The sequence below is a fragment of the Lissotriton vulgaris genome, chromosome 10, assembly GCF_964263255.1.
Source record: "Lissotriton vulgaris chromosome 10, aLisVul1.2, whole genome shotgun sequence".
Taxonomy (NCBI): Eukaryota; Metazoa; Chordata; class Amphibia; order Caudata; family Salamandridae; genus Lissotriton; species Lissotriton vulgaris.
The window spans coordinates 542,815,494-542,827,578 of NC_141698.1; the positions used below are offsets into that span (position 1 = coordinate 542,815,494).

Genomic DNA, 12,085 nt, shown 5'->3' on the forward strand with positions numbered 1-12,085 from the left:
GGAGCTCAAGCAGCTTGCGGGACCGCTCCCGTCTAGCCTTGTTAGTGAGGGCCCGGCAGTCGACGCAGGCGTCCACGTCGTGGTCGGGGCCCAGGCACCGGAGACCGAGTCAGTGATGGTCCGTGACCGACATCGTGCGGTCACACCCGTCACAATTCTTGAAACCGGGCATCCTACCAGGCACAAAAAGACTAATAGAGTTGAACAAAGTTGGTCAAAAGACCGGAGTACTGCTCTTCGGATCTGCGCTTGCTGGCGCGGAAAAAAGAAGAACTGACGTCAGCGCGCGGAGGCGGCGTCTATATACTCCAGCGACGTCATCACGGCGCACGACGCCGACGACGGACGCGGAGCCGCAGGGGACGCCTGCAGACGACGCCTACCGACGCGCAGGGGTACTGCTACGCAAAAGTTTCCGGATCCAGACTGACGCCTGGGGATATTCTAAGGTAAGGAATCTAACACCAACGTGTTTCTTTCAGATAAGGCTTTACCATAAGATAGTAGCTACGACCAAAGAAATATGCTCAAGCTTGTAAGTGTCTGAGGACGCTAGAAAAAGGACATTGGTATTACACCTTGGTGCAGAGAGCAGAACATGAAGTGCCTTGCTATACAGAACTCACAAAATTTCAAGTAAATGATAAAGTATTCTAGAAGACCACAAACCACAGAAGGCAAAAACAATGAATTTTACCAACAGAACTTTGCTTCCCATGTAGAAGGATAATGCTCACTTGAAAGAACAGACTAATGCTGATGAACTGGTAAATAAGCCATATCACGACTGTGACTTATGCTATGAGTCTGCAGCTCACCTTATAATCATGTATTATCCGTTCTGCAAAAGCCTTGTCCAACATCTTTTTGTACCACTCCTGAAGACGTTTAGGCTTAGGAATTTTCTGATCAGCAGGGTGGCAATGGAAGATGTAGTCGTCTCCTTCACTTGGGGGGCAGGCCCAAATATGGCCCATAACATACCTGTGGTGCACACGTTATTCATATTAACAAATGGATCACAAGTTATATTGACTAGATATATAGATGTACTTATCAAACAGTAATTTATTGTGATACGGTGATTTTAGGAATATGATCTAATTTGTGCTAATAAAAACAGCACCGTTTTTTCCCCTTCACCACAAGGGAACTAAGCAGACATATTCTGATATTACTTAATAAAACGTACTTTATGGATGCCATTGGTTTTCATTGAAGCACAAACCCAACACACAAATGGATATCTGATACACTGTATACGGTAAAGGAGAAAGATGCAAGAAGTCAAGACATGAATACAGTAAAAGAGCTAAGAGGGACCCGAGGTTGAGGGCACAAGGACTTTTATAAACCACATGTAAAGATCACTGTAATATTAGCAAAGATCGCAGTGCTATGTATCAAACTTCAAATGCATACCTCTATGCTGTACAACTAAGCAATTTACTTTTCCAAAGCATGAAGTGTGTGTTTGAAGTTTAAAAATAAGGATAATGTTATTCACCCTGTAAGTATCTGTTTGTGGCATATAGTGCTGTAGATTCACATGCTGTTCATACTCCTGCAATCTATTGTCGATCTCGGACGTGTGCAACTTCTTTTTCTTTGCAGAAGTCTTCAAGTCACCAGGTTAAGTGGCTTCACCTATTACTGGTAATGTACATGGGGATATGTTGCATTGTTAGATTGTTTCATCATATGGAGGGTGAGGCTAGGAATGGAGCGTAGCGCTATAGAAGATGATCATACAGAGCGAAGAAAAAAAGGCCTCTGTAAGGACAAAAGGCTGCCAGAGAGGAGGGTGGGCATGTGTTTCTAAAGCACTACATGCCACAAACGCACAAGTTACTACTTGTGTAACGATAAACCTGTAAGAGACATTAGTTAGTGATAGATTCCTTACCTTAGAATAGATACCCCAGCAATACCATCCCCGGTGGTGGGTCTGCGAACCAATAATCACACCAGAAAGTCCAGGAGGACGGAACGGCCAAAGAAGCCATCCCTCCGGACTTGGCTGTCCAGGCAATAGTGTCTTGCAAACATGTGCAGCGAGGCCCACGTAGCTGCCTTGCAAATGTCCTGCAAGGGCACTCCTCGGCCCAAGGCAGTTGTAGTCGCTGTGGCCCGAGTGGAATGAGCCCTCAATCCAACAGGGGGTTCCTTCTTAGCCAAGGAGTAACACGCCTGAATACACAAGATGATCCACCGCAAGATGGTCCGCTTGTGCACCGCTTTCCCCTTCTTAGCGCCCACATAACCAACAAAGAGTTGGTCACCCACCCGGAACTGGCGTGTGCGATCCAGATAAAACGGGAGCGCACGTTTTGGGTCCAGACGGTGGAGCCTCTCTTCCTCTCTCGAGTGATGCGGAGGCGGAAAGAGGTGGGCAAGGTGATGGACTGCCCAATGTGGAAGGCTGTGACTACCTTGGGCAGGAAAGAGGGCCTTGTCCGCAACACAACCTTGTCCGGATGGACCGAAAGGAAAGGAGGTTTACAGGATAGAGCCTGGAGCTCACTCACTCTCCTGGCAGAGGTGATGGCTACCAGGAAGGCAGTCTTCAAAGTAAGAAGGCGAAGAGGATAGTTGTGAAGTGGCTCAAAGGGAGCGCACATCAGAATAGTTAGAACCAAGTTCAAGTCCCACTGAGGCATCACAAAGGGCACAGGAGGGAACGTGTGCGTGATGCCTTTCAAGAATCGGTTAACAATAGGGGACTTGAACAAAGAAGGTTGATCAGGCAGCCTCAAAAAGGCTGAAAGAGCAGAAAGGTAGCCCTTGATGGTGCCCAGAGCAGAGCCCTGCTGGGTAAGAGAAAGAAAAAAGAGAAGAACCTCAGAAAGAGGGGCAGAGAGAGGATCCACAGCCTTTGCTGTGCACCATGCCACAAATCTGTTCCACCTGCAGGCGTATACCGACTATGTGGAGGGACGCCTGGCTGCCAGAATGATGTTACAGACTTCAGGAGGCAAGTCAAATGGCCTCAACTGTTGCCACTCAATCTCCAAGCATGGAGATGGAGACTGGACAGGTTCGGGTGGAGGACCGTCCCCTGCTGCTGCGACAGAGGTCCTCCTGAAGAGGCAGACGAACCGGGGGATCGACTGACATACTGAGTAGCTCGGGATACCAGTACCTTCGTGCCCAGCCCGGAGCCACAAGGATGACTTGTGCCCGGTCGCACCTTATCTTCTTCAGCACTCTGGGCAGAAGTGGTATAGGCGGAAAGGCGTACAACAGACCGCAACTCCACTCGCGACGAAAAACGTCTCCGAGCGAGTGCCGCCTTGGAAATTCCAACGCACAGAACTGATGACATCACGCATTCTCTTCAGTGGCGAATAGATCTAACCACGCCTCTCCCCACTGCAGAAAGAGACCTTGCGCCACGTCCGAGTTCAGACGCCATTCGTGATCCATCATGCACCGGCGGCTGAGTTCGTCCGCCCTGGCGTTCAGAGAACCTGCCAGGTGTTGAACCACCAGGGTCACGCGCTGATGTTCCAGCCATTGCCAGAGGCGCAGAGCCTCCTGGCATAGGGTCTACGACCCCACCCGCCCTGTTTACTGCAGTACCACATGGCGGTGGTGTTGTCCAAGAACAACTGCACTACACTCCCTCGGACAGAGGGGAGGAATGCCTTCAGTGCTAGACGAATCGCCCGCAGCTCCAAAATGTTGATATGGAGCCGGGACTCCGCTGGAGACCAGAGGCCTCTGATCTCCACCTCTCCCATGTGGCCTCCCCAGCCCAGGAGGGACGCGTCCATCACAACTACGTGCTCCGGTTGGGGAAGGGAGAGGGATCTGCCGCTGACCCAATCGCGGTCCGTGAGCCACCACTGCAGCTGTCTCGCAGTGCCTGAGATCAGGACATGGTCGGACAGGTTGCCCTGATGCTGGGCCCACTGAAACTTCAGGTCCCACTGCAGAGCCCGCATCCGCCAATGGGCGTGATGCACCAGAAGGATGCATGAAGCCATCTGCCCCAGAAGCCGCAGCGTCAACCTGACTGAGACTCGGGATAAAGGCTGAAAGAGTGGAATGAGAGCCTGTATATCCCGAACCCGCTGTTCGGGTGGGTAAACCTGAAACTGGGCCGAGTAGAGAACCGCTCCGATGAAAAGGAGCTTCTGAGAGGGGCACAGGTGTGACTTTGGCACATTGATGGAGAACCCCAGCTGATGCAAGAGGTCTGCCGTCGTCTGGAGGTGGCTGACGACTGTCTGGGGCGAGCCCGCCTTCAACAACCAGTCGTCGAGGTATGGGAAGACTGAAACCCCTAACCTGCGCAGATGAGCTGCGACCACCGCCATCACTTTCGTGCACACCTGTGGGGCGCTGGTAAGGCCAAAGGGGAGCACGGTAAACTGAAAGTGCTCGTGGCCTACCGTGAACCGTAGGTAACGCCGGTGGGCCGGCAGGACGGGGATGTGGAAATAAGCGTCCTGCAAGTCCAACGCTACCATCCAGTCTCCTGAGTCCAGGGCAGCTAAGACCTGAGCCAGATTCAGCATCTTGAACTTCTCCTTCCGGAGGAAGCCATTGACGTTCCGTAGGTTCCGGATAGGGCGTAGGCCCCCATTGCCCTTCTTGGGTACCAGAAAGTAGTGGGAGTAGCAACCACGTCCTACTTCTGGCCCAGGAACGCGCTCGATGGCCCCCTTGGCCAAGAGTGCCGAAACCTCCTCCTGAAGAAGCAGCAAATGATCCCCCGATACGCGGTGGTGTTGCGGTGGCATGGCTTGAGGGGTCGTCTCGAAGGGGAGGGAGTAGCCCCTCCGGACGATCTGCAGCACCAACCTGTCCGAAGTGACAGTGCGCCAGGGAGAGTGGTGATGGCGAACCCTGCCCCCCACTGGCGTCACATGGGCCGAGTAGCACGGACTAGGAGGGTTTAGAGGCGGATGCTGCGGGGAAGGGTGTGGACTGGCCTCGCCATTGTCCCCGACCGCCTCCACAGCGATTTCCACGGCCGCCACCGCGCTGGGTGTTAGTCTGCAGCGTGTGGCTGGCAGCACGAGTGGGGGCGCCCCTTCCTTGGCCACGAAAGGAGCGAAAGGCACCCGTTTGCAGGCGCGGGGCCGAGAGGCCCAAGGACTTGGCCGTAGCCCTGGAGTCCTTAAAGCGCTAAAGCGCATGGTCTGCCTTGTCGCCAAAAAGGCGACGGCCATCAAACGGCATGTCCATCAATGTGTTTTGGACATCAGCTGAAAAGTTGGCGGACCTCAACCAGGCGTGGCGTCTAATCGCCACTGTCGTTGCCATCGCTCTACCTAGTGAGTCAGTGGTATCCAGCCCACACCGGATAGAATATTTGGCTGCATCCCGGCCCTCCACCAGGGCTTGGCCGAGTTTGGCCCGTACCTCCAACGGACACTCTGGCAGCACTTCCGCAACCGTATCCCACAGAGAGTGGGTGTAGCGGCCCAAGAGGCAAGCGGTGTTGGAAGACCGCAGTCCCAGACTAAGGGAGGAGAAGACCTTTTTACCGTACATCTCGTACTTCTTGGATTCCCTGTCCGGCGGAGCCGATGGGGAATGCGGTCTGGGAAGTGGATGCCTGGATGACCAGGCTCTCGGGGGTGGGGTGGGTGGACGGGAAAACTGGGTCGCCCGGGGCCGGGCGGTGGCGTCTGGCCACGTTCCTATCTACGGGCGAACCCGTAGCGGGCCTGGACCAAGTGCCCAAAAGAACGTCGGTCAAGGCCTCATTAAACGGCAGCAGAGGCTCCGAGGGGCATGACTGCGGTTTAAGGACCTCAGTGAGGAGGTTAGTCCTCACGGCCGCGACGGGGAGCTCAAGGCTCAAGGCCTTGGCAGCCCTCATCAACACCACTCCGTATGTTGCCACCTCCTCCGAAGCCACGGTAGGAGGCGAGACAAAGCCAGTGTCTGAAGAGGTGTCCAGACCACTGGCATCCCCAAGGTCCCCTGTCCAGTCAACTAGGCTGACACTCTCGGGTAAGAGGGTCCTCAGACCCCTCCCAATACTCGTCATCACCCATCTCCTGAAATTCAGGGTTGTCAACCAATGGGGCCGGTTCATTTAAGTAAAAGTCCCCAGGCGACGTCGGGTACGGCGCCCAGCGGCACCTCTCTGACGTCGGAACCGGAGCGAGGGAGGCATCTGGGACGGCGCCGCCCGAGGTGACACCTGCGGACTGACGCCGGGGGGGTCGTAAGGTCCACCGGCGACGACCCAGATCCCGAAGCGGCTCCAGTGGGGTCCCGCGGCGCCGGGCCCGAAGGCGCCTGCGGCGTCGGGACGGCTGGGCCCTGCGGCGCCGGGCCCGAAGGCACCGGCGGTGTCGGGACTGTGGGGCCCTGCGGCGCCGGGCCCGAAGGCGCCAGTGGCATCGGGGCCGAAGCCCCAGACGGGCCCCGAACCCGTCGGAGGAGAGAGGGACCTCATGGCCATGAGGAAGCACTCTATCTCCTCCGGCGTCGCGTCTCGCCCAGGGACCGGAGGGTGTGGGGCTGGACGCGACGCGCGCGACTCCGATGGAGCCGCGTGGGTGGTGTCACCCGAACCCCCGGGCCGCGTCGCGCGAGCGTCGGGGGGAGTCAGAAGAAAGATGACGCCTCTTCGACTTCTTGTGTTTCTTACCTGACAACGACTTCGACCCGGAGGAGTTGTGCCGACTCTCGGAGCTGTGGTGGCTCCGACCCCGCGACCTGTCCCTCGACCTCCCATGGGACCGGGACCTCTCGCGGCGCGGGGCCGACTGCCGGAGTTCGAGTCGCCTGCGGGACCGCTCCCGCCTGGCTTTCGAAGAGAGGGCCCGGCAGTCGGAGCAGGCCTTGTCATTGTGGTCGACGCCTAGACAAGTTAGGCACAGGTGGTGAGGATCCGTGACCGACATCGTGCGGTCGCAATCCTCACAGTGCTTGAACCCAAGCATCCCTATGGCACCGATCGGAGTCGAAAGACTTCGAGAAATGATCAGAAATTATCCAAAAAGTTAGTCAAAAAAGACTAAGGGTTACTGCTTTTTCCAGATCTGCGCTTGCTGGCGCGGAAAAAAGAAGAACTGACGTCAGCATGCGGAGGCGGCGTCTAAGTACTCCGACGACGTCATCACGGTGCCCACAACGGACGCGGAGCCGCAGACTACGCCTACCGACGCGCAAGGGTACTGCTACGCAAAGATTTCCGGATCCAGTCTGACGCCTGGGCATATTCTGAGTTAAGGAATCTATCACTAACGTGTCTCTTTCAGATAGATGCTTATAGGGTAAGTAACATTTTCCAATTGTGGCATGTGTAGCCATACACACACACATGCTGCACTTAGACTATGAAGCAGTTCTCCCATAAGCAGTGGCTTGCCAGAGGACGTTGCACAGAACTGAAAGAGTGTTCAGAGCACAGTTTGTCCAACACTAGCTTATTGGTGTGCTAAGTAATGCACACAGTAGTGCTTGGCACAACTATGTGGAGTGGACCAGGCAGCTGCTTTGCAAAATGTAAGCTATAGTAATGATCCCTAAGAAAGCCATAGAGGTTCACTTTTGAAAGTAGATTGGGATCTGGGGAGGATAAGCAAAGACCGTTTGGCTTTAACCTAACAAGTCTGAAAACATCTGTCCAAACAATGTGGCGTCTTACAGAAAGATTTTGTTTGGTCAATGTAATACATGAAGACCCTTTTGACATCTAGTGTGTGAAGAGCTCTCGGCCACTGACTGGATGTGGGAAGAACACTGGGAGTTTACTGAAGTGGATAGACGAGATCATCTCGTAGAGAAATTTGAGTTTTGTCCTAAACACAATCCAATTTGCATGAACTTAGAAGAATGGTTCTTCAAGGGTCAGGTACTTAAGTACACTGACCCACCTTAGGGAGGTTATGGCCACTAGCAAGGCTACCTTCCAGGAAAGAAACTGCAAAAGGCATTAGTGACATGGTCGGAAAATGAAGACCCATACGTCTGTTAAGAACTATGATGGTATTCCAATGGGGATAGGTGGCACCCTGGGTGGAATTACTCTTTTCAGTCCCTCAATGACGTTCTTCATCACTGGAATTCTAAACAGGTAAATGTGCTCTCTGTTCTGAAGTTAGGCAGCAGTGACAGCCCCATGAAGACTAATAGAGGTATAAGTAAAGCCTGTCGTTTTGCAAGTGAAGCAGATAAACAATATCGTGGATTTCTGCCTTATCTGGTTGATGTACCTGGGAGTGTAGTAGTGCACAAAATGTTTCCATTTAGCTGTACAGCAGGCTCTTGTTGTGCTTCCTTGAGGATAATCATGCAGGACCGAGGTAAGTTGAAGTAGCATAATGCACAAGTTACTTACCTTTGATAAAGATACATCTGTAAGAACAGTTGTTAGTGTTAGAATCCTTACCTTAGGATATCCCCAGGCGTCAGGCTGGATCCGGAAAGTTTACTTCAGCAGTACCCTTGCGCTTCGGTAGGAGTTGTCTGCGGCTCCGCGTCCGTCGTCGTGATCGCCGGGATGACGTCGGAGTACTTAGACGCCGCCCTCACGCACTGACCTCAGTTCTGTACATAGCTTTCCACGCCAGGAACGCAGAGCTATGATAGAAACCGACATTGGTGCCATACTAGGGCCCTCAAAGGGAGATACCTTGACCCTAGATATCGGTTCGCAGAACAGGGAGGATGGGTGGGTTGGTAATGAATCTAACACTAACTACTATTTCTTACAGATATATTGTTACCGAAGGTAAGTAACTTGTGCATCAGAAAGAAACAGGTTAGTGTTAAGATTCCTTAAATTAGAATAGATACCCCAGCAATACCAACCCCAGTGGTGGGTCTGTGAACCAAGATCACACCAGGAAGTCCTGGAGAACGGAACGGCCGAAAAAGCCATCTCTCCGGACTTGGCTGTCCAGGCAGTAGTGCCTAGCAAACGTGTGCAGCGAGGCCGACAAAGCTACCTGACAGATGTCCTGCAAGGGGACTCCCCGACCCAGGGCAGTAGCTGTCGGGATCTAGCTGATGCGCCTACCTAGCCTGTAATATCTGCAGGAAGAACAAGGGACTACAAGTCCAATAAAGCTTGGGGCATAGGAGGAGATTATATAGGAGAAACGTGCACATGCATGCGTGCGCGTAATTTTGTGTCGCAGTGTTCTCGGCGTGCTGCAAGGAAGACGCCGACTTGGAGAAGCCGACCGTTCGTTTTAAACGGATTTCTGGAGAGCAAGGATCCGCTCTATTTCCAGGGACAGCTTGTTGGAAAAAAGGAACGGCAGCAGGTAGGGAGAGAAGAGCGGTTGCTCGTTCTCTCGAGACTTGTCATAGCACCGCTCTGATAGCGGAATTGAATTGGACAGCTTCGTGAGGTCAACGGAGGGTCCGGGATTGCTACTGGAAGTTAATGTTTGCACTTATAACAAACCTGGCCTTAGTTGAAGCATGTTGATCCCCCGGAGAGGAGGAGCGCTTTTGGATTAGGGTGACAAGGTCTTCTGGATTCGGGAATGCGTGTTGATTCCCACTGAGGAAGAGCGCTAACATTTTGTTTCTATAAAACGCGGTTGTTACACCGTGGATAAATAAGTACACTGTTTAGTGACTATGGATATTCAAATACTCTGAACTTGTATTTACAAGAATGGACAAGGAAGGGAAAAACTTTGCAGACACTGATGAAGTAATCAGGGTGTATGCTGTGCAGGGTATGGTTTGAATCACTGAAGTGATCTTGGTTTAGTTGCTGTTTAATTTGGCAGAGGATCTGCATATAAGGTACCCTTCTTTTAGTGAGATCTATTGAGAGAAGCTATTGGGGGATGAGAGGTGTGTGCTAATCTGTCTGCTTGTGTTTTACAGATCCTTTGTCCCTGCTGTCCGTTCCCGTCCTTTGCCCCCTGCCTGATCCGACCTGAACTTAGTGTAATTCATATTGAGTTCGGAACGATCTGTAAGCGGAACCCTTATAGCACCACATCGATCCTGAGGTGCAAGAGGAGCATAACAGTAGCAGCCGCCGTGGCCCGAGTGGAAGGGCGCACAGCCCCTCAGGAGGTTCCCTTTTCGCCAAGGAATAACAGACCTTGATGCACAACACGACCCACCGAGAGATGGTCCGCTTGTGCACTCCCCCGTCCCTTCTTAGCGCCCACGTAACCAACAAAGAACTGGTCAATCCACCCGGAACTGACGTGTGGTGTCTAGATAGGAGAGCGCACGTTTTGGGTCCAGACAGAGGAGCCTCTCTTCCTCTTTCTAGGGACGCGGAGGTGGAAAGAAGGTGGGCAAGGTGACGGACTGCCCGATATGAAAGGCTGTGACCACCTTGGGCAGGAAAGAAGGACGAGTCCTCGGAACAACTTTGTCCGGATGGAGAGAGAGTAAAGGAGGATTAGAATATAGAGCCTGGAGCTCATTCACTCTCCTGGCAGATGCGATGGCAACCAGGAATGCAGTCTTAAGAGTCAGAAGACTAAGAGGACAGTTATGAAGTGGCTCAAAGGGAGCGCACATCAGATAAGTCAGTACAAGGTTCAAGTCCCACTGAGGCATCACAAAGTGAACAGGAGGAAACATGTGTGTGATGCCTTTTAAGAATTTATTTACAACAAGGGACTTTAAAAGAGAAGGCTGATCAGGAAGCCTTAAGAAGGCTGAAATGGCTGAGAGGTAGCCTTTGATAGTGCCCATAGCAGAGTCCTGCTGGGCCAGAGAAAGAAGGAAGAGGAGAACCTCTGAAATGGGGGCAGAGAGTGGATTTACAGCCTTGGCTGTGCACCATGCCACAAATTTGTTCCACCTGGAGGCGTATACCGATTTTGTGGAGGGACGCCTGACTGCCAGAATAACATCACAGACTTCAGGAGGCAAGGCAAATGGCCTCAACTGTCGCTGCTCAATCTCCACGCATGTAGGTGGAGACTGGACAGGTTCGGGTGGAAGACCGTTCCTGCTGCTGTCACAGAAGGTCCTCCTGAAAAGGCACACAAATCGAAAGGATCGACTGACATGCTGAGTAGCTCGGGATACCAGTATCTTCGTGCCCAGTCCGGAGCCACAAGGATGACTTGGGCCCGGTCTCACCTGATCCTCTTCAGCACTATGGGCAGAAGTGGTATAGGTGGAAAGGAGTACAACAGACCGCAGCTCCACTCGCGACGAAAAGCGTCTCCGAGCGAGTGCCGCCTTGGAAATTCCAACGCGCAGAACTGATGACATTGCACGTTCTTTTCGGTGGCGAATAGATCTAACCAAGGCTCTCCCCACTGCAGAAAGAGACCTTGCGCCACGTCCGAGTTCAGAAGCCATTCGTGATCCATCATGCACCAGCGGATGAGTTCGTCCACCCTGACGTTCAGGGAACCTACCAGGTGTTGAACCACCAGGGTGACACCCTGATGTTCCAGCTGTGTCCAGAGGCGCAGAGCCTCCTGACAAAGGGTCCACGACCCCACCCCGCCCTGTTGCAGTACCACATGGCGGTGGTGTTGTCCGTGAACACCTGCACAACACTTCCCCGGACAAAGGGAAGGAATGCCTTCAGTGCAAGTCGGATCGCCCGCAGCTCCAGAAGGTTAATATGGAGCAAGGTCTCCGCCGGAGAGCAGAGGCCTATTATCTCTGCCTCTCCCAAGTGGCCCCCCCATTCCAGGAGGGACGCATCCGTCACTACTACGTGCTCCAGTTGGGGTAGGGAGAGGGATCTGCCATTGACCCAATCACGGTTCGTGAACCACCACTGCAACTGACTCGCAGTGCCCTCCGAGATGCGGAAGTGGTTGGACAGGTTGCCCCGATGCTGTGCCCACTGAAACTTCAGGTCCTACTGCAGAGCCCGCATCCGCCACCTGGCATGATGCACCAGAAGGATGCAGGAGGCCATCAGCCCCAAGAGCCGCAGTGTCAACCTGATCGAAATTCGGGATAAAGGCTGAAAGATTGGAATCAGAGCCTGAATATCCCGAACCCGCTGTTCGGAAGGATAAACCCGAAACTGCGCCGAGTCCAGAACCACTCCGATGAAAAGGAGCTTGTGAGAGGGGCAGAGGTGCGACTTAGGCACATTGATGGAGAACCCCAGCGAGTGCAGGAGGTCGGCCGTAGTCTGGAGGTGGAAAAAGACAGT

General features: G+C 53.2%; 1 protein-coding gene across 1 annotated transcript in view; it reads right to left on the reverse strand.

Annotated features, from left to right (window-relative positions):
• Positions 1-12,085, reverse strand: part of CREBBP (CREB binding lysine acetyltransferase) — a 1,189,106-nt gene that overhangs the window by 204,608 nt on the left and 972,413 nt on the right. The window contains exon 20 of the mRNA XM_086939791.1: positions 819-984. Within this exon, the coding sequence (XP_086795917.1) occupies positions 819-984 (166 nt within the window). The remainder of the gene's footprint in view (positions 1-818; positions 985-12,085) is intronic.